General features: G+C 50.7%; 4 protein-coding genes across 4 annotated transcripts in view; 2 read left to right on the forward strand and 2 right to left on the reverse strand.

Moving 5' to 3' along the window:
* The window catches only part of STRN4 (striatin 4), a gene marked incomplete at both ends in the record, with an annotated part of 33489 nt that extends 23187 nt beyond the window's left edge, over window positions 1-10302 (reverse strand). Inside the window, 4 exons of the mRNA XM_084224424.1 lie at window positions 2705-2765; window positions 4705-4769; window positions 6749-6852; window positions 10096-10302. Coding sequence (XP_084080550.1) covers window positions 2705-2765; window positions 4705-4769; window positions 6749-6852; window positions 10096-10302 — 437 coding nt within the window. The remainder of the gene's footprint in view (window positions 1-2704; window positions 2766-4704; window positions 4770-6748; window positions 6853-10095) is intronic.
* FKRP (fukutin related protein) lies at window positions 10010-12895 on the forward strand. The gene is made up of 2 exons (XM_084224425.1): window positions 10010-10195; window positions 10951-12895. The coding sequence occupies exon 2, from the start codon at window positions 11111-11113 to the stop codon at window positions 12650-12652; it is 1542 nt and encodes a 513-aa protein (XP_084080551.1). The 5' UTR covers window positions 10010-10195; window positions 10951-11110; the 3' UTR covers window positions 12653-12895.
* Window positions 12896-16486: 3591 nt separating this feature from the next.
* On the reverse strand, window positions 16487-26713 carry AP2S1 (adaptor related protein complex 2 subunit sigma 1). Its single transcript, XM_084224369.1, has 5 exons — window positions 26605-26713; window positions 21537-21686; window positions 18768-18881; window positions 18597-18656; window positions 16487-16753 (listed from the first exon to the last, which is right to left on the reverse strand). Exons 1-5 carry the CDS (start codon window positions 26605-26607, stop codon window positions 16652-16654), a joined length of 429 nt encoding a protein of 142 aa, XP_084080495.1. The 5' UTR covers window positions 26608-26713; the 3' UTR covers window positions 16487-16651.
* Window positions 26714-27606: 893 nt separating this feature from the next.
* The window catches only part of ARHGAP35 (Rho GTPase activating protein 35), a 31371-nt gene continuing 31207 nt past the window's right edge, over window positions 27607-27770 (forward strand). The window contains exon 1 of the mRNA XM_084224351.1: window positions 27607-27765. The gene's annotated coding sequence lies outside the window, so the exon portion shown is untranslated. The remainder of the gene's footprint in view (window positions 27766-27770) is intronic.

Here is a 27770-nt window from a genome sequence, read left to right on the forward strand (position 1 = left end):
ATTCCCATGAAAATTCCCCCAAAATTCCCATGAAAATTCCCCCAAAATTCCCATGAAAATGTGGAAAATTCCCCCAAAATTTCCATGAAAATTCCCAAAAAATTCCTGTGGAAATGGGAAAAATTCCTGGGAAAATTCCCCAAAAATTCCCATGGAAATGTGAAAAATTCACATGAAAATTCCCTAAAAATTCCAAAAAAATTCCTGTGAAAATTCCCCAAAAATTCCCATGAAAATGTGAAAAATTCCTGGGAAGATTCCCACGAAAATGGGAAAAATTCCCATGAAAATTCCCCCAAAATTCCCATGAAAATTCCCAAAAAATTCCCTGAAAATTCCCCAAAAAGTCCCTGAAAATTCCCATGAAAATTGCCAAAAAATTCCCCAAAAATTCCCATGAAAATTCCCATGAAAATTCCCTGAAAATTCCTCAAAAATTCCCATGAAAATTGCCCAAAAATTCCCATGAAAATTTCCCAAAAATTCCCTTCAAAATGTGAGAAATTCCCATGAAAATTGCCAAAAAATTCCCATGAAAATTCCCCAAAATTCCCTGAAAATTCCTGTGAAAATGTGAAAAATTCTCATGAGAATTCCCCAATAATTCCCGTGAAAATGTGAAAAATTCCCGGGAAAATTCCCAAAAAATTCCCATGAAAATGTGAAAAATTCCTGGGAAGATTCCCACGAAAATGGGAAAAATTCCCATGAAAATTCCCCCAAAATTCCCATGAAAATTCCCCCAAAATTCCCATGAAAATTCCCCAAAAATTCCCTGAAAATTCCCCAAAAATTCCCCAAAAATTCCCATGAAAATTCCCTGAAAATTCCCTAAAAATTCCCTGAAAATTCCTCAAAAATTCCCATGAAAATTCCCCCAAAATTCCCATGAAAATTCCCAAAAAATTCCCTGAAAATTCCCATGAAAATTGCCAAAAAATTCCCCAAAAATTCCCATGAAAATTCCCTAAAAATTCCCTGAAAATTCCCTGAAAATTCCCTAAAAATTCCCTGAAAATTCCTCAAAAATTTCCTGAAAATTCCTCAAAAATTTCCTGAAAATTCCTCAAAAATTCCCTGAAAATTCCTCAAAATTCCCTGAAAATTCCTGTGAAAATGTGAAAAATTCTCATGAAAATTCCCATGAAAATTCCCCAAAATTCCCTGAAAATTCCTGTGAACATGTGAAAAATTCTCATGAAAATTCCCCCAAAATTCCCACGAAAATTCCCCAAAATTCTGTGAAAATTCCTGTGAAAATGTGAAAAATTCTCATGAGAATTTCCCCCAAATTCCCATGAAAATCTGAAGAATTCCCGTGAAAATGTGAAAAATTCCCATGAAAATTCCCCCCAAATTCCCATGAAAATGTGGAAAATTCCCCCAACATTCCCATGAAAATTCCCCCAAAATTCCCATGAAAATTCCCAAAAAATTCCTGGGAAAATTCCCCAAAAATTCCCATGGAAATGTGAAAAATTCACATGAAAATTCCCTAAAAATTCCCAAAAAATTCCTAAAAAATTCCTGTGAAAATTCCTCAAAAATTCCCATGAAAATGTGAAAAATTCCTGGGAAGATTCCCACGAAAATGGGAAAAATTCCCATGAAAATTCCCCCAAAATTCCCATGAAAATTCCCAAAAAATTCCCTGAAAATTCCCAAAAAATTCTCCAAAAATTCCCCAAAAATTCCCATGAAAATTCCTCAAAAATTCCCCAAAAATTCCCATGAAAATTCCCTAAAAATTCCCTGAAAATTCCTCAAAAATTCCCTGCAAATTCCCTAAAAATTCCCTGAAAATTCCTCAAAAATTCCCATGAAAATTGACAAAAAATTCCCTGAAAATTCCCCAAAAATTCCCTGAAAATTCCCCAAAAATTCCCGTGAAAATGTGGAAAATTCCCCCAAAATTCCCATAAAAATTCCCAAAAAATTCCCCCCAAAACTCCGGTGAAAATGTGAAAAATTCTCATGAAAATTCTCCCAAAATTCCTGTGAAAATTCCCAGGAAAAATCTCAAAAAATTCCCATGAAAATGTGAAAAATTCCCATGAAAATTTCCTGAAAATTCCCGTGAAAATGTGAAAAAATCCCGGGAAAATTCCCCTAAAAATTCCCATGAAAATTCCCCAAAAATTCCTCTGAAAATTCTCCAAAAATTCCCATGAAAATTCCAAAAAAATTCCCATAAAAATCTGAAAAATTCCCATGAAAATTCCCCCAAAATTCCCGTGAAAATTCCCCAAAAAATTCCCATGAAAATATGAAAAATTCGCATCAAAATGTGAAAAATTCCTACAAAAATCCTGGAAAAATCCCGCAAAAAATCATGAAAAAATTTCCACAAAAATCCTGGGGAAAATTCCCCAGAAAATCCCTGCAAAAATCCCACAAAGATCTTGGAAAAATCCCCACCAAAATCTTGAAAAAAATCCACAATAATTAAAAAAAAAAAAAACACCAAAAATTCCAAGAAAACTCCACGAAAATTGTCCCAAAAAAAACCCCAAAAATCATCAAAAATCCTCCCAAAAATTCCACAAAATCACCAAAATCCTCTGAAAAATCCTGCAAAAAATTCCACAAAAATCCCCCAAAATTGCCCTAAAAATCCCCAAACCCTCCCTGACCCCAAATCCCCCAAAAATCCCCAACAAAATCCCCAAAATTGCCCAAAATTCCCAAATTTTGGAGCCCTCACTGGCGCAGGAGCTGCCTCCCCTCCTTCCAGGCTCCCTCCAGCTCCACGGGGCCGTTGGACACTGAGGGGGGAAAAAAGGGGGTGAGAAACCCCAAAATAACCCAAAAATAATCCCAAAACCACCCCAAAAATAACCCAAAAATATCCCAAAACCACCCCAAAAATAACACAAAAATAACCCCAAATATAACCCAAAAATACCCCCAAAATAACCCCAAAATAACCCAAAAATACCCCAAAAATAACCCAAAAATACCCCAAAAATAACCCAAAACCAGCCAAAAAAACCCCCCAAAATATCCCAAATATAACCCCAAAACACCCCAAAAATAACCCAAAAATAACCCAAAATAACCCCAAAAATCACCCCAAAACCAGCCCAAAAATAACCCCCAAAAGAACCCAAAACCAGCCCAAAAATAACCCCAAAATACCCCAAAACCAGCCCAAAAATAACCCCAATACCCCCCAAAACAGTCCAGAAATAACCCCAAAAACCATCCCAAAAATTACCCCAAAAATAACCCAAAACCAGCCAAAAAACCCCCAAAAATAACCCCAAAACCAGCCCAAAACCAGCCAAAAAAAACCCCAAAATAACCCAAAAATAACCCCAAAAACACCCCAAAAATAACCCCAAAACCAGCCCAAAAAAAACCCCAAATAACCCCAAAATAACCCAAAAATAACCCCAAAATAACCCCAAAAATAACCCCAAATCCGCCTCTAAATCGACACCAAAAATCAACCCCAAAACCACCCCCAAAACCCCAAACAATCCCCCCTAAAAACCCCAAATTCCCCCCAAAACAAACCCAAAACTGCCAAAAAATCCCCCCCAAAAAAACCTGAAAAAAACCCTAAATCCACCCAAAACCCCCCAAACCCCCAAACAATCCCCCCTAAAAACCTTAAAACCACCCCAAAACTGCCCAAAATCCCCCCAAACCACCTGAAAAAAACCCCAAAACCCCCCAAAAACTCCAAATCCCAAAAAAAACCCCAAAAATCCCAAAAAACTCCAAATAATCCCCCCAAAAAAACCCCAAATTCCCCCCAAAACAAACCCAAAACTGCCAAAAATCCCCCCAAAAAAACCTGAAAAAAACACCAAATTCCCCCAAAACCCCAAAAACCCCCAAAACCCCAAAAAACCCCAAAAACCCCAAAGAATCCCCCCTAAAAACCCCAAAATCCCCCCAAAACAAACCCAGAACTGCCCAAAATCCCCCCCAAAAATGCCCCAAAAACCCTCAAGAAAACCCCAAAACCTCCCAAAAAAACCCCCCAAAAAACCCCCCAAAAAACCCCAAAAAATCCCCCAAAACCCCAAAAAAACCCCAAAAAGCCCAAAAAGCCCCAAAATTCCCCCTAAAACAAACCCAGACCAGCCCAAAATCCCCCCAAAAACCACCTGAAAAAAACCCCAAAACCCCCCAAAAACCTCCAAAAACTCCAAATCCCAAAAAAACCCCCAAAAAATCCCCCCTAAAATCCCCCAAAACAAACCCAGAACTGCCCAAAATCTCCCCAAAAAATGCCCCAAAAACCCTCAAGAAAACCCCAAAACCTCCCAAAAAAAACCCCCCAAAAAACCCAAAAATCCCCCAAAAAAACCCCAAAAAACCCCCAAAACCCCAAAAAAACCCAAAAAACCCCCAAAACCCCAAAAAAAACCCCAAAAACAAACCCAGACCAGCCCAAAATCCCCCCAAAAACCACCTGAAAAAAACCCCAAAACCCCCCAAAAACCTCCAAAAACTCCAAATCCCAAAAAAACCCCCAAAAAATCCCCCCTAAAATCCCCCAAAACAAACCCAGAACTGCCCAAAATCTCCCCAAAAAATGCCCCAAAAACCCTCAAGAAAACCCCAAAACCTCCCAAAAAAACCCCCCAAAAAACCCAGAACCCCCCAAAAAAAACCCCAAAACCCCAAAAAACCCCAAAAAACCCCAAAAACCCCAAAAAGCCCCAAAATTCCCCAAATTTTGGCTCTCACTCGGATCCTCCGGGCGTTTCTCCCCCGGCGCCTCCGTCCCGAATTTCAGTTTGTGGTACTTGGACCTGAGGGGGGAAATTTGGGGCATTTTGGGGCTTTTTGGGGAATTTTGGGGTTTTTTGGGATTTGGGGGAGGGTTGGGAGTTTTTAGGGGGTTTTTTGGGGTGATTTTTGAGGGGTTTGGGGTGGGGATTTGAAGGTTTTGGGGGAATTTTGGGGTTTTTTAGGTGATTTTTGGGGGGTTTTTAAGGTGATTTTTGGGGTTTTGGGGGGGATTTTTAGGGATTTTTAGGGATTTTTTGGGGTTTTTTGGGGTTTGGGGGAGGGTTGGGAGTTTTTAGGGGTTTTTTTGGGGTGATTTTTGAGGGGTTTGGGGTGGGGATTTTAAAGTTTTGGGGGGATTTCTGGAGTTTTTGGAAGGATTTTGGGGTTGGTTTTGGGATGATTTTTGGGTTTTGGGGGGAATTTGGGGTTTTTAGGGAGGATTATTTGGGGTTTTTGGTGGTTTTGGGGTTTTTTGGTGGATTTGGGTTTTTTTGGGTGGATTTGGGTTTTTTTTCAGGTGGTTTTGGGGGGATTTTGGGCAGGTTTGGGGCGGTTTTAGGGTTTTTAGGGGGGATTGTTTGGGGTTTTGGGGCATTTTGGGATTTTTTGGGGAGGTTTTGGGGATTTTGGGATTTTTTGGGGGGGTTTTGGGGCATTTTGGGGGGATTTAGGTTTTTTTATGGGGATTTTTGGAGGGATTTGGGGTTTTTTGGGTGAATTTTGGGGTTGTTTGGGGGATTTGGGGCAGTTCTGGGTTTGTTTGGGGGAATTTGGGGTTTTTAGGGGGGATTGTTTGGGGTTTTGGGTGGATTTGGGGTTTTTTCCAGGGAGTTTTTGGGGGGATTTTGAGCAGTTTTGGGGGGGAATTTGGGGATTTTAGCGAGGATTATTCGGGGGTTTTGGTTTTTAGGATTTCTGGGTGGATTTTTAGGATCTCTGGGTGGTTTTTTAGGATTTCTGGGTGTTCTTTAGGGTTTCTGGGTGGGTTTTGGGGTGATTTTTAGGGTTTCTGGGTGCTTATTTAGGATTCCTGGATGGTTTTTCAGAGTTTCTGGGTGTTTTTTAGGGTTTCTGGGTGGTTTTTAAGGATTCCTGGGTGGGTTTGGGGGTTATTTTTAGGGTTTCTGGGTGTTTTTTTAGGGTTTCTGGGTGGTTTTTAAGGATTCCTGGATGTTTTTTAGGGTTTCTGGGTGGGTTTGAGGGTGATTTTTTAGGGTTTCTGGGTGGTTTTTTTGGGGGTTTTGGGTGTTTTTTAGAATTCCTGGATGTTTTTTAGGGTTTCTGGGTGGGTCTGGGGGTGATTTTTAGGGTTCCTGGGTGTTTTTTTAGCGTTTCTGGGTGGATTTTTAGGGTTCCTGGCTGTTTTTTAGTGTTCCTGGGTGGTTTTTTAGGGTTTCTGGGTGGATTTTTAGGATTCCTGGACGTTTTTTAGTGTTCCTGGCTGTTATTTAGGGTGGGTCTGTTATTCTGGGTGGGTCTGGGGGTGATTTTTAGGGTTTCTAGGTGGTTTTTTAGGATTCCTGGGTGCTTTTTAGGATTCCTGGACGTTTTTTAGTGTTCCTGGCTGTTTTTTAGTGTTTCTGGGTGGATTTTTAGGGTTTCTGGACGTTTTTTAGTGTTCCTGGCTGTTTTTTAGGGTTTCTGGGTGGGTCTGGGGGTGATTTTTAGGGTTTCTAGGTGGTTTTTTAGGATTCCTGGCTGGATTTTTAGGATTCCTCGACGTTTTTTAGTGTTCCTGGCTGTTATTTAGGGTTTCTGGGTGGGTCTGGGGGTGATTTTTAGTGTTTCTGGGTGGATTTTTAGGATTCCTGGATGGATTTTTAGAATTCCTGGCTGTTTTTTAGTGTTCCTGGCTGTTTTTAGGGTTTCTGGGTGGGTTTTTTTGGGTTTTTGGGTGGTTTTTAGTGTTCCTGGCTGTTTTTAGGGTTTCTGGGTGGATTTTTTAGTGTTTCTGGATGTTTTTTAGTGTTCCTGGCTGTTTTCAGGGTCTCTCCCCCACCTCTCCTGCTTGAGGGCGAACTCCAACATCCGGATGCGCCGCACCAGGTCCAGCTTGAGGCTCTCCTGGCCCTGCCGCTCGCCCTGCAGGAACGCCACCTGCGCCTGGGGACACCAAGGGGACATTGGGGACATCAGGGACACCCAGGGGTCACAGGGACACTCAGGGTCCCTGAGGCTCTCCTGGCCCTGCCGCTCGCCCTGCAGGAACGCCACCTGCGCCTGGGGACATTGGGGACATCAGAGGGGACATTGGGGACATTGGGGACATCAGAGGGGACACCCAGGGGTGACAGACACTGGGGACACTCAGGGTCCCTGAGGCTCTCCTGGCCCTGCCGCTCGCCCTGCAGGAACGCCACCTGCGCCTGGGGACATCAGAGGGGACATTGGGGACATTGGGGACATTGGGGACATTGGGGACACCCAGGGGACATCAGGGACACCCAGGGGTGACAGACATTGGGGACATTCAGGGATCTTTGGGGACACTCAGGGTCCCCAAGGCTCTCCTGGCCCTGGCGCTCGCCCTGCAGGAACGCCACCTGCGCCTGGGGACATTGGGGACATTGGGGACATCAGAGGGGACATTGGGGACACTGGGGACACCCAGGGGTGACAGGGACACTCAGGTCCTTGGTGACATTGGGGACACTCAGGGTCCCTGAGGCTCTCCTGGCCCTGCCGCTCGCCCTGCAGGAACGCCACCTGCGCCTGGGGACATTGGGGACATCAGAGGGGACACTGGGGACACCCAGGGGGTGACAGGGACACTTGGGGACACTCAGGGTCCTTGAGGACACTGGGGACACCCAGGGGATGACAGGGACACTTGGGGACACCCAGGGGGTGACAGGGACACTTGGGGACTCTCAGGGTCCTTGAGGACACTGGGGACACCCAGGGGGTGACAGGGACACTTGGGGACACTCAGGGTCCTTGAGGACACTGGGGACACTCAGGGGTGACAGGGACACTTGGGGACACTCAGGGTCCTTGGGGACACTGGGGACACCCAGGGGGTGACAGGGACACCCAGGATGTGTCCCCAACCCTACAGGTGACAGGGAGGTCACCCAGTCCCATCCCAGTATCCCAACCCCATCCCAGTGCCATCCCAGGATCCCCAGTCCCATCCCAGTCCCATCCCAGTATCCCCAGTATCGCCAGTGCCCATCCCAGGATCCCCAGTGCCCATCCCAGTCCCATCCCAGTCCCATCCCAGTCTCCCCAGTATCCTCACTCCCATCCCCGTGTTCCAGTCCCGGTGCCTCCCCCGCCCCCTCCCAGTATCCCCAGTCCCATCCCAGTATCCCCAGTCCCATCCCAGTAACCCCAGTATCCCCAGTCCCATCCCAGTATCCCCAGTCCCATCCCAGTATCCCCAGTCCCATCCCAGTATCCCCAGTCCCATCCCCGTTCCCGGTGCCTCCCCCGCCCCCTCCCGGTGTCCCCAGTCCCATCCCAGTATCCCCAGTATCCCCAGTCCCATCCCAGTATCCCCAGTCCCATCCCAGTCCCCCCCAGTCTCCCCAGTCCCATCCCCGGTCCCGGTGCCTCCCCCGCCCCCTCCCGGTGTCCCCAGTCCCATCCCAGTATCCCCAGTCCCATCCCAGTATCCCCAGTCCCATCCCAGTCCCCCCCAGTCTCCCCAGTCCCATCCCCGTTCCCGGTGCCTCCCCCGCCCCCTCCCGGTGTCCCCAGTCCCATCCCAGTATCCCCAGTCCCATCCCAGTATCCCCAGTATCCCCATTTCCATCCCAGTATCCCCAGTCCCATCCCCGTGTCCCGGTCCCGGTGCCTTCCCCGCCCCCTCCCGGTGTCCCCAGTCCCATCCCAGTATCCCCAGTAACCCCAGTCCCATCCCAGTCTCCCCAGTATCCCCAGTCCCATCCCCGCGTTCCCAGTCCCGTTCCCGGTGCCTCCCCCGCCCCCTCCCGGTGTCCCCAGTCCCATCCCAGTATCCCCAGTAACCCCAGTCCCATCCCAGTCTCCCCAGTATCCCCAGTCCCATCCCCGCGTTCCCATCCCCGTTCCCGGTGCCTCCCCCGCCCCCTCCCGGTGTCCCCAGTCCCATCCCAGTCTCCCCAGTCTCCCCAGTATCCCAGTGCCCATCCCAGTCTCCCCAGTCCCATCCCCGGTCCCGCTGCCTCCCCCGCCCCCTCCCGGTGTCCCCAGTATCCCCAGTATCCCCAGTCCCCCCCAGTATCCCCAGTCCCATCCCCGTTCCCGGTGCCTCCCCCGCCCCCTCCCGGTGTTCCCAGTCCCATCCCAGTCCCATCCCAGTCTCCCCAACCCCATCCCAGTATCCCCAGTCTCCCCAGTCCCATCCCCGGTCCCGGTGCCTCCCCCGCCCCCTCCCGGTGTTCCCAGTCCCATCCCAGTCCCATCCCAATATCCCCAACCCCATCCCAGTATCCCCAGTCTCCCCAGTCCCATCCCAGTCTCCCCAACCCCATCCCAGTATCCCCAGTCTCCCCAGTCCCATCCCAGTCTCCCCAACCCCATCCCAGTATCCCCAGTCTCCCCAGTCCCATCCCAGTCTCCCCAACCCCATCCCAGTATCCCCAGTCTCCCCAGTCCCATCCCAGTCTCCCCAACCCCATCCCAGTATCCCCAGTCTCCCCAGTCCCATCCCAGTCTCCCCAACCCCATCCCAGTATCCCCAGTCTCCCCAGTCCCATCCCATTCCCACCCCAGTCTCCCCAGTCCCATCCCCGTTCCCGGTGCCTCCCCCGCCCCCTCCCGGTGTCCCCAGTATCCCCAGTCCCATCCCAGTATCCCCAGTCCCATCCCCTCGTTCCCGGTCCCGGTGCCTCCCCCGCCCCCTCCCGGTGTCCCCAGTCTCCCCAGTCTCCCCAGTCCCATCCCCGTGTCCCGGTCCCGGTGCCTCCCCCGCCCCCTCCCGGTGTTCCCAGTCCCACCCCAGTATCCCCAGTCTCCCCAGTCCCATCCCAGTCCCATCCCAGTATCCCCAGTCCCATCCCAGTCCCATCCCAGTCTCCCCAGTATCCCCAGTCCCGGTGCCTCCCCCGCCCCCTCCCGGTGTCCCCAGTATCCCCAGTCTCCCCATTCCCACCCCAGTATCCCCAGTCTCCCCAACCCCATCCCGGTGTCCCCAGTCTCCCCAGTCCCATCCCAGTCTCCCCAGTATCCCCAGTATCCCCAGTCCCGGTGCCTCCCCCGCCCCCTCCCGGTGTCCCCACCCCCTCCCCGCCGCCCCGGCCGCCATTTCCTCCCAAGATGGCGCCGGCAGCGGCCACCCCGCCCCGGTGACCCCCGCCGTCCGTCCCCGCCGTCCCCGCCGTCCCCGCCGTCCCCTCATGAGGGCAGCGCCGCCGCCATTACCTGCAGCTCGGCCCTCTCCGCTTCCCAGCGCCCTTTCTCCGCCTCGAACCGCGCCCACTCGTGCTGGATGAAGTGCAGGATGCCCGGCAGGCTGAGGCCGGTTCGTGCCGCGGGCTCGGGGCCCGGAGCGGGGCCCGGAGCGGGGCCGGGAGCGGGGCCGGGGGGCGGAGGTTGGGCCCGGGCCGGCGGAGCCCGCTCGGCCGCCATGGCGGCTGCCACAAAGGGAGCCACGGGCGGCCGCGGCTTCCTGCCAGAAAGGGAGCCGGAAAGGGGAGGGGCCGACAGGGGAAGGGGGCGTGGTCAGAACGAATGGGCGGGGCCAAGGGGCGGCGCTGTTGCCGTGGCAACGGGGGAGATGTGGGGGGAATTTTGGGGGTTTTGGGTTTTTTTGGGGGGGGTTTAGAGGGGATTTTGGGGGTTTTTTGGAGGTTTTAGGGGTTTTCCGGAGATTTTTGGAAGGTTAGAGGGTTTTTTTTTGGGGGGAGGGGGTGTTAGCGTTTTTTTGGGGTGGTCTTAGGGAGGTTATAGGGGATTTTTGGGGGTTTGTAGGGAATGTTGGGGGGATTTGGGGGATTTTAGGGCTTTTTGGGCTGGGTTGGGGTTTTTTGGGGAAGCTTTGAAATACTAGAGGGGATTTTGTGGGGGTTAGGAGATTTATAGGGGTGGTCATTGGGGGGCCTATAGGGGATTTTGGGGGTTTTAGGCTTCTTTGGGACGTTAAAGGGCATTCCGGCGGCTTTTAGGATTTTTCGGGATGTGTTTGGAAGGCCGGAGAAGATTTTTGGAGGTTTTGGGGCGGGGTTTAATTATCGGGAATTAATTAACAACCCCTCATTAACATTTTCATCTCCACAGCGCCGCCGCGTGGCCACCCCTGGTATCGCCACCCTTAAAGAACCATCCTCAACAACGCCTCCAAATTCCCTAATTACCCCCTCCAATTAACTTATTAACCCCCCCTAACCAACCAATCAACTAATTAACCCCCTCATTAACAACTTCATCAACCCACACCATGAGAATCACCCCCTGCCAAGCCGCCCTGGCCGCCGCCATCACCCTCAACCTCCTCCTGCTGCTCTGCTCCCGCCTCCTCCCCGCCGCGTCCCCTCCGTGCCACCACCCCCGCCGCGTCCCCGACGCCGCCGTCCCCGGTGTCACCGTCATCCTCCGCGACTTCGACGGCCCCGAGCACGACGTGGCCGCCACCGCCCGCTCCTTCTCCGCCCTGCCCGGCGTCCCGGTGCTGGTGGCGGCCGACGCGTCCCCGTACCCGCCGGTTCCGCTTCCCGCCGGCGTCACCGTGCTGTCCCTGCGGCCGGAGCCTCACCGCCCGCCGCCTCGGCCGGAGCTGGCCGTGAGGACGCGCCACGTGGCCTTGGTGCCGGACGGCGCCCGCGCCGTGCCCGGCCTGCTGAGGCGCATGAGGGACGTCCTGGAAGGCGCCACGGATGTCACCGTCAAGGTGGTGGCGGCGGCCGTGGGGCAGCGGCGGCCGCGGTGTTTGACGTTGGAGGTGGACATCAAAGCGTGGACGGCGCGCTACGGCCACGCTGACCACCAGAGTGACCACCAGAGTGACCAGCATGGTGACCAGCAGGGTGAGCGCTGCGGCGCTCTGGACGACGCCCCGGCCGTGCTCCTCCTCCGCACCCGCGACCTCTTCTCTCTGCCCTTCCCTCTGACCCGTCCCGTCGTCACCTCCCTGTCCCTCCAAGCCGCCATGCGAGGCTGGCACCTCCTCCTGCTGCCCTCCTCCTTCCCCTTATCCCCGCGTCCCCCTCCGTCCCCGCACGCCCTGTGGAGAGCCCAAACCTCCGCGGCCGCCCAGCGCCGGGCGCTGCTGGAGCTCTTCGGGCTGAAGCTGGAGGTGCTGCCGGACGGATCCCGGCGCTGGCACGGCTGCGCCAAGGACACCCCGCGCTGCTTCGGCACCGTGCGCCGCCAGACCCCCGAGTACCTCCTGGCCGGCCGCTGGACGCCGCCCTGCTGCCTGCGGGCGCTCCGCCTCACCGCCCGCCACGTGCTGGCCCAGCTGGAAGCTTCCGGAATCCGCCACTGGCTGGAGGGAGGGACCCTGCTGGGCGCCGTCCGCCTCGGCGACCTCATCCCCTGGGACTACGACGTGGACGTGGGGCTGTACCGCGACGACGTCCCCAAGTGCCGCTGGCTGGCGGAGGTGGCGGCCTCGGGCCGGCCCGTGGAGGATCCTGAAGGTTTCCTTTGGGAGAAAGCGGCCGAGGGGGAATTTTTCCGGGTGCATTTCAGCCGGACAAACAGACTGCACGTGGACCTGTGGCCGTTCTACGTGCGGCCGGGCGCGGCCGTGATGACCAAGGACACGTGGCTGGGTCACCGGCAGGACGTGGAGTTCCCCGAGAGTTTCCTGGTGCCCCTGGGCACGGTGCCCTTCGCCGGCGTGGCGGCCAAAGCGCCCAACGACCCCCGCGCCTTCCTGGAGCTCAAATTCGGGCCCGGCGCCATCGAGAACCCCGAGTACCCCAACCCCGGGGTCAGGAGGTTGGCGCAGGATGTGGGCAATAAAACCGCACGGTGACAGCTGGGATTGTCCCTTGTGTCACCTCTAGGGTCCCTGTGCCACTTTACCTGGCCCTAGTGCCACCCCTGGGGTCCCAGTGACACCCCCGGCGCCATCGAGAACCCCGAGTATCCCAACCCCGGGGTCAGGAGGTTGGCGCAGGATGTGGGCAATAAAACCGCACGGTGACACTGGTGTCAACCTTGGTGTCACCCTCAGTGCCACCCCTGGGGTCCTTCTGTCACCTTTGGGGTCCCTGTGCCACCCCCGGCGCCATCGAGAACCCCGAGTATCCCAATCCCGGGGTGAGGAGGTTGGCACAGGATGTGGGCAATAAAACTGCACGGTGACAGCTGGGATTGTCCCCTGTGCCACCCCTGGGGTCCTTCTGTCAGCTTTGGGGTCCCTGTGCCACCCCTGGGGTCCCTGTGCCACCCCTGGGGCCATCGAGAACCCCGAGTGCCCCAACCCCGGGGTCAGGAGGTTGGCACAGGATGTGGCAATAAAACCGCACGGTGACACTTGTGACTGTCCCCTGTGTCACCCCTGGGGTCCCAGTGCCACCTTTGGGGTCCCTGTGCCACCCCTGGGGTCCTTCTGTCAACTTTGGGGTCCCTGTGCCACCCCTGGGGTCCTTCTGTCACCTTTGGGGTCCCTGTGCCACCCCTGGGGCCATCAAGAGTCCCCCGAGTGCCCCAACCCCGGGGTCAGGAGGTTGGCACAGGATGTGGCAATAAAACCGCACGGTGACACTTGTGACTGTCCCCTGTGCCACTTTACCTGGCCCTAGTGGCACCTTTGGGGTCCCTGTGCCACCCCCGGGGTCATCGAGAGCCCCCCGAGTGCCCCAACCCCGGGGTCAGGAGGTTGGCACAGGATGTGGCAATAAAACTGCACGGTGACACTGGTGTCAACCTTGGTGTCACCCTCAGTGCCACCCCTGGGGTCCTTCTGTCACCTTTGGGGTCCCTGTGCCACCCCTGGGGCCATCGAGAGTCCCCCGAGTGCCCCAACCCCGGGGTCAGGAGGTTGGCACAGGATGTGGGCAATAAAACCGCACGGTGACACTTGTGACTGTCCCCTGTGTCACCTCTGGGGTCCTTGTGCCACTTTACCTGGCCCTAGTGCCACCCCTGGGGTCCCAGTGCCACCCCCGGGGCCATCGAAGGCCCCCCGAGTGCCCCAACCCCGGGGTCAGGAGGTTGGCACAGGATGTGGCAATAAAACCGCACGGTGACACTTGTGACTGTCCCCTGTGTCACCCCTGGGGTCCCAGTGCCACCTTTGGGGTCCCTGTGCCACCCCTGGGGTCCTTCTGTCACCTTTGGGGTCCCTGTGCCACCCCCAGGGCCATCGAGAGTCCCCCGAGTGCCCCAATCCTGGGGTGAGGAGGTTGGCACAGGATGTGGGCAATAAAACTGCACGGTGACAGCTGGGATTGTCCCCTGTGCCACTTTACCTGGCCCTAGTGCCACCCCTGGGGTCCCTGTGCTACCCCTGGGGTCCCTGTGCCACCCCCGGGGCCATCGAGGGCCCCCCGAGTGCCCCAACCCCGGGGTCAGGAGGTTGGCACAGGATGTGGCAATAAAACTGCACGGTGACACTGGTGTCACTCTGTGTGCCACCCCTGGGGTCCCTGTGCCACTTTACCTGGCCCTAGTGCCACCCCTGGGGTCCCTGTGCCACCCCTGGGGTCCCTGTGCCACCCCCAGGGCCATCGAGGGCCCCCCGAGTACCCCAACCCCGGGGTCAGGAGGTTGGCACAGGATGTGGCAATAAAACTGCACGGTGACACTGGTGTCAACCTTGGTGTCACCCTCAGTGCCACCCCTGGGGTTCCTATGCCACCTTTGGGGTCCCTGTGCCACCCCTGGGGTCCTTCTGACACCTCTGGGGTCCCTGTGCCATCCCCAGGGCCATCGAGAACCCCGAGTACCCCAACCCCGGGGTCAGGAGGTTGGCACAGGACTTGGGCAATAAAACCGCACGGTGACACTTGTGACGGTCCCCTGTGCCACTTTACCTGGCCCTAGTGCCACCCCTGGGGTCCTTCTGTCACCTCTGGGGCCACTGAGTGTCCCCCGAGTACCCCAACCCCGGGGTCAGGAGGTTGGCACAGGATGTGGGCAATAAAACTGCACGGTGACACTGGTGACTGTCCCCTGTGCCACCTCTGGGGTCCCTGTGCCACCCCCTGTGCCACTTTACCTGACCCTAATGCCACCCCTGGGGTCCTTCTGTCACCTTTGGGGTCCCTGTGCCACCCCTGGGGTCCTTCTGTCACCTTTGGGGTCCCTGTGCCACCCCTGGGGTCCTTCTGTCACCTTTGGGGTCCCTGTGCCACCCCCAGGGCCATCGAGAGTCCCCCGAGTGCCCCAACCCTGGGGTCAGGAGGTTGGCACAGGATGTGGCAATAAAACTGCACGGTGACACTGGTGTCACTCTGTGTGCCACCTCTGGGGTCCCTGTGCCACCTCTGGGGTCCCTGTGCCACCCCTGGGGTCCCAGTGCCACTTTACCTGGTCCTGATGCCACCCTTGGGGTCCCAATGCCACCTTTGGTGTCCGTGATGCCAACTTTAGGGTCCCTGTGCCACCTTTGGTGTTCCCAGTGCCCCCTTGGGGTCCCTGTGCCACCCAGGGTGTCCCCAGTGTCACCCAGGGTGTCCCCAATGTCACCTTTGGAGTCCCAATGCCACCTTTGGTGTCCCCAGTGCCACCCTTGGGGTCCCTGTGCCACCCTGGGTGTCCCCAGTGTCACTCAGGGTGTCCCCAATGCCACTCAGGGTGTCCCCAGTGTCACTCAGGGTGTCCCCAATGCCACTCAGGGTGTCCCCAGTGTCACCCTTGGGGTCCCTGTGCCACCCAGGGTGTCCCCAATGCCACCCTTGGGGTCCCTGTGCCACCCAGGGTGTCCCCAATGTCACCTCTGGTGTCCCCAGTGTCACTCAGGGTGTCCCCAATGCCACCCAGGGTGTCCCCAATGCCACCTTTGGGGTCCCCAATGCCACTCAGGGTGTCCCCAATGCCACCCTTGGTGTCCCCAATGCCACCCTTGGTGTCCCCAGTGCCACCCTTGGAGTCCCAATGCCACCCTTGATGTCCCCAGTGCCACCCAGGGTGTCCCCAGTGTCACTCAGGGTGTCCCCAATGCCACCTTTGGTTACCCCAATGCCACCCTTGGTGTCCCCAGTGCCACCCCTGGTGTCCCCAGTGCCATCTTTGGTGTCCCCAGTGTCACCCTGGGTGTCCCCAGTGTCACTCAGGGTGTCCCCAGTGCCACTCAGGGTGTCCCCAATGCCACCTTTGGTTACCCCAATGCCACCCTTGGTGTCCCCAGTGCCACCCTTGGTGTCCCCAGTGCCATCTTTGGTGTCCCTGTGCCACCCTGGGTGTCCCCAATGCCACTCAGGGTGTCCCCAGTGCCACTCAGGGTGTACCCAGTGCCACCCTTGGTGTCCCCAGTGTCACTCAGGGTGTCCCCAATGCCACTCAGGGTGTCCCCAGTGTCACTCAGGGTGTCCCCAGTGCCACTCAGGGTGTCCCCAGTGTCACCTTTGGAGTCCCAATGCCACCTTTGGTGTCCCCAGTGCCACCCTTGGGGTCCCTGTGCCACCCTTGATGTCCCCAGTGTCACCCAGGGTGTCCCCAGTGTCCCATTATTCTGCCTTTGGTAACTTTTAATTCACTTTTTCTCCATTTTTGACTATTTTTAATCCACTTTATCCCATTTTTGGCCATTTTTAATCCACTTTCTCCCATTTTTTGTCACTTTTAATTCACTTTTCCCCCATTTTTGGTCATTTTGAACCCATTTTTGTCACTTTTAATCCATTTTACCCCCTTTTTGACCATTTTTAATTCACTTTTTCCCATTTTTGGTCACTTTTAATGGACAGAAATTCACATTTTTTCCACAGCACGATAACACTGACGGGTGGGGGAGGGGTCCCATTTTGGGGAGGGTTTGGGGGATTTTTGGGGAGGATTTTTGGGGGGATTTTGGGCTTTTTTGGGGTCATTCCAGGGATTGCAGCATCAGCAGCTGCTTCAGCACCTTGGTCTGGCTCGTCTCACGGATCTCCCCTGCCAGGAACATCTCATCCACCACCGTGTACACCTAAAAAAGGGACAAAAAAGGAAAAATCAGCCCAAAATCTGCAAAAATCAACCCAAAATCAGCAAAAATCAGCAAAAAATCAGCAAAAATTCAGCAAAAATCAACAAAAACCGGCCCAAAAATGTCTAAAAATGACCCAAAATGACCCAAAATGACCCAAAATCAGCCAGAAATGTTTCATCCACCCCTGTGTGCACCTGAAAAGGGCAAAAAAAGGAAAAATCAGCCCAAAATCTGCAAAAATCAGCAAAAAATCAGCAAAAAATCTTCCAAAATCAGAAAAAAATCAGCAAAAATCAACAAAATCCGGCCCAAAATAGCCTAAAAATGACCCAAAATGACCTAAAATGACCCAAAATCAGCCCCAAACCCACTCAGGAACGTCTCATCCATCCCTGTGTGCACCTGAAAAGGGCAAAAAATTCAAATTCAGACAAAATCAGCAAAAAGCAGCAAAAAATGGCAAAAAATCAAGAAAAATCAGCAAAAATTCAGCAAAAATCAACAAAAACCGGCCCAAAAATGTCTAAAAATGACCCAAAATTGCCCAAAATCAGCCCAAAACCCAGCCAGGAATGTCTCATCCAGCACTGTGTGCACCTGAAAAGGGCAAAAAAAGGAAAAATCAGCCCAAAATCTGCAAAAATCAGAAAAAAAGCAGCAAAAAATCAGCAAAAATCAACCCCAAAATTGGCAAAAAGCAGCGAAAAATCAGCCAAAATCACCCCAAAACCCACCCAGGACTCCACAAAACCCCCCCAGGACCCTCCCCCAAAGTAATTAACCCCTCCCCAAATTAATTAACCCTTCCAGGACCCCTCCCCAAATTAATTAAGCCCTCCAGGACCCCTCCCCAAATTAATTAAGCCCCCCCCGGACCCCTCCCCAGATTAATTAACCCCTCCCCAGATTAATGAACCCTTCCCCAGATTAATGAACCACTCCCCAGATTAATGAACCCCTCCCCAAATTAATGAACCCCTCCCCAAATTAATTAACCCCCTCAGGACCCCTCCCCCACATTAATTAACCCCTCCCCAGATTAATGAAATCCTCTCCAAATTAATGAACCTCTCCCCAAATTAACCCCTTCCCAGATTAATGAACCCCTCCCCAAATTAATGAACCCCTCCCCAAATTAATTACCCCTCCCCACATTAATTACCCCCTCCCCAAATTAATTACCCCCTCCCCAAATTAATGAACCCCTTCCCAAATTAATTACCCCCTCCCCAAATTAATTAACCCATCCCCAGATTAATTAACCATTCCAGGACCCCTTCCCAAATTAATTAAGCCCCCCCAGGACCCCTCCCCAGATTAATTACCCCCTCCCCAAATTAACTAACCCCTCCCCAAATTAATTAACCCCTTCCCAGATTAATTACCCCCTCCCCAAATTAATTACCCCCTCCCCACATTAATGAACCCCTCCCCAAATTAATTAACCCCTCCCCACATTAATGAACCCCTCCCCAGATTAATTAACCCCTCCCCAAATTAATGAACCCCTCCCCAAATTAATTAATCACCCCAGGACCCCTTCCCAAATTAATGAACCCTTCCCCAGATTAATGAACCCCTCCCCAAATTAATGAACCCTCCCCAAATTAATGAACCCCTTCCTAAATTAATGAACCCCTCCCCAAATTAATGAACCCCTCTCCAAATTAATGAACCCTTCCAGGACCCCTTCCCAAATTAATGAACCCTTCCAGGACCCCTCCCCCAATTAATTAAGGCCCCCCCAGGATCTTTCCCCAAATTAATGAACCCCTCCCCAAATTAATTACCCCTCCCCAAATTAATTAACCCCTTCCAAATTAATTAACCCCTTCCAAACCTTGTAGAAGTTGAAGACGAGGTCGAGCTCGCAGACGTTGTGGAAATACTCGTTGAGCACCTGAAGAACCCCAATTAATTAATTAACACCGCCTTAATTAACAGCCTGGAGGGGTTAATTAAGGCCTGGAGGGGTTAATTAGGGAGTTAATTAATGAATTAATGAGCTCACCTCCACGAAGTTGTGGATGGCCTCCAGGTAGGCCAGGTTGTTGTCGGTGACGTCGACGCAGATGCAGAAATAGAGGCCGGCGTAGCGACGGTAAATGATCTTGAAATTGCGGAACTGGGGGAACTGGGAGTTACTGGGAGGGACTGGGAGGGACTGGGATGGACTGGGAGGGACTGGGAGAGGTGTGGGAACAACTGGGATGGACTGGGATTGAACTGGGATGGACTGGGAGGGACTGGGAGGGACTGGAGCCGGCGTAGCGACGGTAAATGATCTTGAAATTGCGGAACTGGGGGAACTGGGAGTTACTGGGAGGGACTGGGATGGACTGGGAGAGACTGGGAGGAACTGGGAGAAGTGTGGGAACAACTGGGATTGAACTGGGAGTTACTGGGAGGGACTGGGAGGGACTGGAGCCGGCGTAGCGACGGTAAATGATCTTGAAATTGCGGAAATGGGGGAACTGGGAGTTACTGGGAGGGACTGGGAGGGACTGGGAGGGACTGGGATTGAACTGGGATGGACTGGGATTGAACTGGGAGGGACTGGGAGGGACTGGGATAGACTGGGAGGGGCTGAGAGGGACTGGAGCCGGCGTAGCGACGGTAAATGATCTTGAAATTGCGGAACTGGGGGAACTGGGAGTTACTGGGAGGGACTGGGATGGACTGGGAGGGACTGGGATGAACTGGGAGGGAACTGGGATTGACTGGGATGGACTGGGAGGGACTGGGAGGGACTGGGAGGGGCTGAGAGGGGCTGGAGCCGGCGTAGCGACGGTAAATGATCTTGAAATTGCGGAACTGGGGGAACTGGGAGTTACTGGGAGGGACTGGGATGGACTGGGAGGGACTGGGATTGAACTGGGAGGGACTGGGATGGACTGGGATTGAACTGGAATTGAACTGGGAGGGACTGGGAGGGACTGGGAGGGACTGGGAGGGGCTGGAGCCGGCGTAGCGATGGTAAATGATCTTGAAATTGCGGAACTGGGGGAACTGGGAGTTACTGGGAGGGACTGGGATGGACTGGGAGGGACTGGGAGAGGTGTGGGAACAACTGGGAGGGACTGGGATTGAACTGGGAGGGACTGGGATTTACTGGGAGGGACTGGGAGGGGCTGAGAGGGGCTGGAGCCGGCGTAGCGACGGTAAATGATCTTGAAATTGCGGAACTGGGGGAACTGGGAGTTACTGGGAGGGACTGGGAGAGACTGGGATGGGACTGGGATGTACTGGGATGGACTGGGAGGGACTGGAATTGAACTGGGAGGGACTGGGAGGGACTGGAATTGAACTGGGAGGGACTGGAGCCGGCGTAGCGACGGTAAATGATCTTGAAATTGCGGAACTGGGGGAACTGGGAGTTACTGGGAGGGACTGGGAACAACTGGGAGGGACTGGGATTGAACTGGGAGGGACTGGGAGGGACTGGGAGGGACTGGGATGGACTGGGAGGGACTGGGATGGACTGGGAGGGACTGGGAGGGACTGGGATTGAACTGGGAGGGACTGGGAGGGACTGGGATGGACTGGGAGGGACTGGGATGGACTGGGAGGGACTGGGATGGACTGGGAGGGACTGGGAGGGACTGGGAGGGACTGGGATAGGCTGGGAGGGAACTGGGAGGGACTGGGAGGAGCCCAAATCCTCCCAATTTCCCCCCAAAAATTGGCAGCTCTGAGGTAAAAAATGGCAATTTTGGGGTAAAAAATGGAGATTTTGGGGTGGATATGGTGATTTTGAGTTAAAAATTGCAATTTTGGGATAAAAAATAGCAATTTTAAGGTTAAAAATGGCGATTTTAAGGTTAAAAATGGTGATTTTGGGATAAAAAATGATGATTTTGAGGTAAAAATGGTGACTTTGGGGTGGAAAATGGTGATTTTGAGAGAAAAATGGCAATTTTGAGGGAGAAATGGCGATTTTGAGGTAGAAAATGGCAATTTTGGGGTGGAAAATGGTGATTTTGAGGTAAAAAATGGCGATTTTGGGGCAGAAATGGCAATTTTGGGATAAAAAATGATGATTTTGAGGTAAATAATGGCAATTTTGAGGAAAAAAATGGCGATTTTGAGATGGAAAATGATGATTTTGAGGTAAAAATGGTGATTTTGGGATAAAAAATGGTGATTTTGAGGTAAAAAATGGTGATTTTGAGATAAAAAAGGTAATTTTGAGGTTAAAAATTGTGATTTTGAGGTAAAAAATGGCAAATTTGAGGTAAAAATGGCAATTTTGAGGAATAAAAAGGGCGATTTTGAGGTGGAAAATGATGATTTTGAGGTAAAAATGGCGATTTTGAGAGAAAAATGGCAATTTTGAGGGAGAAATGGTGATTTTGAGGTGGAAAATGGCGATTTTGGGATAAAAAATGACGATTTTGAGGAAAAAAATGGTGATTTTAAGGTTAAAAATGGCGAATTTGAGGTAAAAATGGCAAATTTGAGGTAGAAAATGACGATTTTGAGGTAAAAAAATTCGATTTTGGGATAAAAAATGGCAATTTTGAGGTAAAAATGGCAATTTTGAGGTGGAAATGGTGATTTTGGGAAAAAGAATGGTGATTTGGGGATTAAAAATGATGATTTTGAAGAAAAAATGGTGATTTTGGGGTGGAAAATGTTAATTTTGGGATAAAAAATGATGATTTTAAGGTTAAAATTGGCCATTTTAAGGTTAAAAATGGCAAATTTGAGGTAAAAATGGCAAATTTGAGGTAAAAAAAGATGATTTTGAGGTAAAAAAAGTGGATTTAGGGTTTTTTACCTCGACAAAATTGGTGTGTTTGGCGTCCCTGACGGTGACCACGGCGTGAACCTCCTCGATGAGCTTCTGCTTCTCGTCATCGTCGAACTGCATGTACCACTTGGCCAGGCGCGTCTTCCCCGCCCGGTTCTGGATCAGGATGAAGCGGATCTGGGCGGGAATTCCAAGAAAAAATTGGGATTTTGGGATTGGGAAAATTTGGGGGAAATGGGGAAAATGATTTCCAGAAAATTCCATTTTTATTGGTAGAGAAAATCCCATTTTTTATCGTTAAAATTTGATTTTATCGTGAATTAGAAAAGTGTTTCTGACCAGGTTCTGGATCAGAATTCCAAGAAAAAATTGGGATTTTGGGAGGGTGAAAATCAGGAAAATTCCATCCTTAAAATTCCCATTTATTGACATTGAAATCCCAATTTTATTATTATTTAAATTTTGATTTTATCATGAATTAGAAAAGCGTTTCTGACCAGGTTCTGGATCAGAATTCCAAGAAAAAATTGGGATTTTGGGAGGGTGAAAATCAGGAAAATTCCATCCTTAAAATTCCAATTTATTGACATTAAAATTCCAATTTTATTGACATTGAAATCCCAATTTTATTATCATTAAAATTCTGATTTTATCGTGAATTAGAAAAGCGTTTCTGACCAGGTTCTGGATCAGGATGAAGCGGATCTGGGCGGGAATTCCAAGAAAAAAATTGGGATTTTGGGATTGGGAAAATTTGGGGGAAATGGGGAAAATGATTTCCAGAAAATTCCATTTTTATTGGTAGAGAAAATCCCATTTTTTATCGTTAAAATTTGATTTTATCGTGAATTAGAAAAGCGTTTCCGACCAGGTTCTGACTCAGAATTCCAAGAAAAAATTGGGATTTTGGGAGGGTGAAAATCAGGAAAATTCCATCCTTAAAATTCCAATTTATTGACATTAAAATTCCAATTTTATTGACTTTGAAATCCCAATTTTATTATTATTTAAATTCTGATTTTATCATGAATTAGAAAAGTGTTTCTGACCAGGTTCTGGATCAGGATGAAGCGGATCTGGGCGGGAATTCCAAGAAAAAATTGGGATTTTGGGATTGGGAAAATTTGGGGGAAATGGGGAAAATGATTTCCAGAAAATTCCATTTTTATTGGTAGAGAAATTCGCATTTTTTATCGTTAAATTCTGATTTTATCGTGAATTACAAAAGTGTTTCTGACCAGGTTCTGCCTCAGAATTCCAAGAAAAAATTGGGATTTTGGGAGGGTGAAAATCAGGAAAATTCCATCCTTAAAATTCCAATTTATTGATATTGAAATTCCAATTTTATTGACATTGAAATCCCAATTTTATTATTATTTAAATTCTGATTTTATCGTGAATTAGAAAAGCGTTTCTGACCAGGTTCTGGATCAGGATGAAGCGGATCTGGGCGGGAATTCCAAGAAAAAATTGGGATTTTGGGATTGGGAAAATTTGGGGGAAATCGGGAAAATGATTTGCCCAAAATTTGATTTTTTTTGGTTGAGAAATTCGCATTTTTTATCATTAAAATGTGATTTTATCGTGAATTACAAAAGCGTTTCTGACCAGGTTCTGGATCAGGATGAAGCGGATCTGGGCGGGAATTCCAAGAAAAAATTGGGAATTTGGGATTGGGAAAATTTGGGGGAAATCGGGAAAATGATTTGCCCAAAATTTGAGTTTTTTGGTAGAGAAAATTGAATTTTATTGTGATTTTCGAGAGGGTTCCCAGCCCGGTTCTGGATCAGGATGAAGCGGATCTGGGCGGGAATTCCAAGAAAAAATTGGGATTTTTGGGAGGGGGAAAATTTGGGGGAAATCGGGAAAATTTTGTCCTCAGAATTGTGGAAAACCCAAAACACCCCAAAATCTCCTCATAAAAACCCAAAAAATTATTAAAAAACCCCTCACAACCCCTCAAAATGACCCTAAATTGGAAAAAAAATCAAAATCGCCTCATAAAAAACCAAAAATAATTAAAAACCCTCTCAGAACTCCTCAAAATCCCCCTCAAAGAGACCCTAAATTGGGGAAAAAAATCCCAAAACACCCCAAAATATCCTAATAAAATCCTCAAAATTATTAAAAACCCCCTCAGAATCCCTTTAAAAGGACCCAAAATTTGAAAAAAACCCCAAAATTTCCTCATAAAAAACCAAAAATAAATAAAAACCGCTCAGAACTCCTCAAAATCCCCCTCAAAGAGACCCTAAATTGGGAAAAAAACTTGAAAACACCCCAAAATCTCCTCATAAAATCCCCAGAATTATTAAAAACTCCCTCAGAATCCCTTAAAAAGGTCCCAAAATTGTAAAAAATCCCAAAATTTCCTCATAAAAACCCAAAAATAATTAAAAACCGCTCAGAACTCCTCAAAATCCCCCTCAAAGAGACCCTAAATTGGGAAAAAAACTCAAAATACCCCAAAATCTCCTCATAAAATCCCAAAAATGATTAAAAACCCCCTCACAACCCCTCAAAATGACCCTAAATTGGAAAAAAACCCCAAAATCCCCTCATAAAATCCTAAAATAATTAAATACCCCCTCAGGATCCCTTAAGAAGGACCCAAAATTGTAAAAAATCCCAAATTTTTTTCATAAAACCCCAAAAAATAATTAAAAACCCTTCAGAACTCCTCAAAATCCCCCTCAAAATGACCCTAAATTGGGAAAAAAACTCAAAACACCCCAAAATCTCCTCATAAAATCCTCAAAATTATTAAAAACCCCCTCAGAATCCCTTAAAAAGAGCCCAAAATTGTCAAAAATCCCAAAATTTCCTCATAAAAACCCCAAAATAATTAAAAATCCCTCAGAACTTCTCAAAGTCCCCTTCAAAGAGACCCTAAATTGGGAAAAAAACTCAAAATACCCCAAAATCTCCTCATAAAATCCTCAAAATTATTAAAAACCCCCTCACAACACCTCAAAATGACCCTAAATTGGAAAAAAAACCCAAAATCCCCTCATAAAATTCTAAAATAATTAAACACCCCCTCAGAATCCCTTAAGAAGGACCCAAAATTGTAAAAAATCCCAAATTTTCCTCATAAAAAACCAAAAATAATTAAAACCCTCTCAGAACTCTTCAAAATCCCCCTCAAAATGACCCTAAATTGGGAAAAAACCTCGAAAACATCAAAAAATCTCCTCATAAAATTCCAAAAATAATTAAAAACCCCTCAGAACTCCTCAAAATCCCCCTCAAAGAGACCCAAAACTGGGAAAAAACCCAAAAATCTCCTCATAAGAACCCAAAAATAAATAAACCCCCTTCAGAACTCCTCAAAATCCTCCTTAAAATGATTCTAAATTGGAAAAAAATCCAAAAAACAACAAAATCTCCTCAGAAAAATCAAAAAATAATGAAGTTTCCTCTTAGAACCTCCCCTCAAAAAGACCCTAAATTGGGAAATAAACCCAAAACACCCTAAATTCTCCTCATAAAAACCCAAAATAATTAAACCCCCCCTCAGAACCTCTCAAAATTACCCTAAATTTTGAAAAACCCCCTCATAAAAACCCAAAAATAATGAACTCCCACTCAGAATCCCACCCCAAAAAAGGCCGTAAATTAGGAAAAAACCCCAAACAACCCCAAAATCTCCTCATAAAATCCCAAAATAATTAAACCACCCCTCAGAACCCCCCTTAAAGAGACCCTAAATTGGAAAAAAACCCCTCATAAAAACCCCAAAATAGTGAACTCCCACTCAGAATCCCCCCCAAAAAAGGCCGTAAATTGGGAAAAAACCCCAAACCACCTCAAAATCTCCTCATAAAATCCCAAAAATAATTAAACCCCCCCTCAGAACCCCTCTTAAAGAGACCCTAAATTGGGAAAAACCCCCTCATAAAAACCCAAAAATAATGAACTCCCACTCAGAATCCCACCCCAAAAAAGGCTCTAAATTGGGAAAAAAGCCAAAACCACCTCAAAATCTCCTCATAAAATCCCAAAAATAATTAAACCCCTCCTCAGAACCCCCCTTAAAGAGACCCTAAATTGGAAAAAACCCCCCTCATAAAAACCCAAAAATAATGAACTCCCACTCAGAATCCCACCCCAAAAAAGGCCGTAAATTAGGAAAAAACCCCAAACAACCCCAAAATCTCCTCATAAAATCCCAAAATAATTAAACCACTCCTCAGAACCCCCCTTAAAGAGACCCTAAATTGGGAAGAACCCCCTCATAAAAACCCCAAAATAGTGAACTCCCACGCAGAACCCCCCCATAAAAGGCCGTAAATTAGGAAAAAACCCCAAACCACCCCAAAATCTCCTCATAAAATCCCAAAAATAATTAAACCCCCCCTCAGAACCCCTCTTAAAGAGACCCTAAATTGGGAAAAAAACCCAAAACAACCCCAAAATCTCCTCATAAAATCCCAAAAATAATTAAACCCCCCCCTCAGAACCCCCCTTATAGAGACCCTAAATTGGAAAAAAACCCCTCATAAAAACCCAAAAATAGTGAACTCCCACTCAGAATCCCACCCCAAAAAAGGCCCTAAATTGGGAAAAAACCCCAAACCACCTTAAAATCTCCTCATAAAATCCCAAAAATAATTAAACCCCCCCTCAGAACCCCCCTTAAAGAGACCCTAAATTGGGAAGAACCCCCTCATAAAAACCCAAAAATAGTGAACTCCCACTTAGAATCCCCCCTCAAAAAAGGCCCTAAATTGGGAAAAAACCCAAATCACCCCAAAATCTCCTCATAAAATCCCCAAAATAATTAAACCGCCCCTCAGGACCCCCCTTAAAGAGACCCTAAATTGAGAAGAACCCCCTCATAAAAACCCAAAAATAGTGAACTCCCACTCAGAATCCCACCCCAAAAAAGGCTCTAAATTGGGAAAAAACCCCAAACAACCCCAAAATCTCCTCATAAAATCCCAAAAATAATTAAACCCCCCCTCAGAACCCCCGTCCCCCTCCCCTCACGGCGCTCCAGGCCCGAGGCGCCCCCCCCGGGTCCTTCCCCCCCTCCTATTCCCGCTGTCCCCGTGTCCCCTCCCTGTTATCCGCTGCCCTCAGGGATTCTCACCATGGCGGTGTCGGCCCGAGGTGCCCCCCCGGTTCCGATCCCGGTTCCGATTCCGTTCCCGGTTCCGTTCCCGGTTCCGCCCCCCCCCTCACAACCAGGCCCCGTCGCTTCCCGCTTCCGACAGGGGGCGCCCCCTCGCCGCCCGCACTGCGCATGCGCGGCACCTCCCGTTCCCGCCCTTTTCCCCTCACGTTTCCCGCCCCTCCTTCAAATTCCCGCCCCCCGCCTCAAAATTCCCAACGCCCCCTCCCCAAATTCCCGTCCCGGGAATGAAGGAGGGAGATCGGAAGGAGATTTGTGGCCCCCTCCCCAAATTCCCGCCTCGAGAATGAAGGAGGGGGAATCAGAAAATTTGTGGCCCCCTCCCCAAATTCCCTCTCCACCACCTCCGAGGTGGCGCCCCGCCCACACCGCTCTTAGCCACGCCCCCTTTCATATCTCCCCCTCCCCTAATTCTGTCTCTCCCCCCCCCGCCCATCCCGGTTTGCGCCCCCTCCCCAAATTCCGCGCCCCCCGCCCCTCCAGGCCACGCCCTAAACCACGCCCACTCCCCCAATTATCCCGCTCTTCTGGCCCCTCCCATTGCATCCCCCCTCCCCAAAATTCCCGCCGCTCTTTGCTTCCTTCCCTCCTCACAATTCCCGTTTTTCCCCCTCAAAATTCCCGCTTTGCCCCGTCAAAATTCCCATTTTTTCCTATAAAATTCCCGCTTTTTCCCCAAAAAATTCCCGGTTCCCCCCCCCCCCCCCCCCCCCAATATTCCCCGTGCCCTCCTATAGCCCCGCCCCTTAACCCCGCCCCTCCCATTAGCCCCGCCCCTCCCGCCGCTCCCGCCGCTCCCCTCACGGTGCCGCTCCTCCCCTCCCGCCGCGCACGCGCTCCCGCCATTCCCCCCCCCCCCCCACCTCCGTGATCGTGAAGGCGGAGGCGGAGGGAGGAGGAGGAGGAGGAGGAGGAGGCGGCTGAGCGCTGAGGGGTGGGGGGGGGGGTTAGAGGAGGAGGAAGGCGCCGCCGCCATTACAGGCCGAGCCCGCCCCGGCGGCCCCCGCCGCCCTCGCCCCGCCCGCCGCCGCCGCCCCGAGAGCGCGGACATGGCGCTGCCGCCGCCTCCCGCCGCCCCCGGCCCGGCCCGATGCCGCCGCCGCCACCTCTGTTTCTCCGGTAAG

This window comes from Fringilla coelebs (assembly GCF_963513975.1).
Source record: "Fringilla coelebs genome assembly, chromosome: 37".
Classification (NCBI taxonomy): Eukaryota; Metazoa; Chordata; class Aves; order Passeriformes; family Fringillidae; genus Fringilla; species Fringilla coelebs.

What these genes read in the sequence shown, in the direction of transcription:
- FKRP (XM_084224425.1), top strand. Translation starts at nt 11,111, where the DNA reads ATGAGAATCACCCCCTGCCAAGCCGCCCTGGCCGCCGCCATCACCCTC.
- AP2S1 (XM_084224369.1), bottom strand. An exon ending in CCATCCACAACTTCGTGGAG is followed by an intron (nt 18,657 to 18,767) that starts GTGAGCTCATTA and finishes GGGGTTCTTCAG; the next exon opens with GTGCTCAACGAGTATTTCCA. An exon ending in TCGTCTTCAACTTCTACAAG is followed by an intron (nt 16,754 to 18,596) that starts GTTTGGAAGGGG and finishes TCCCTTTTTTAG; the next exon opens with GTGTACACGGTGGTGGATGA.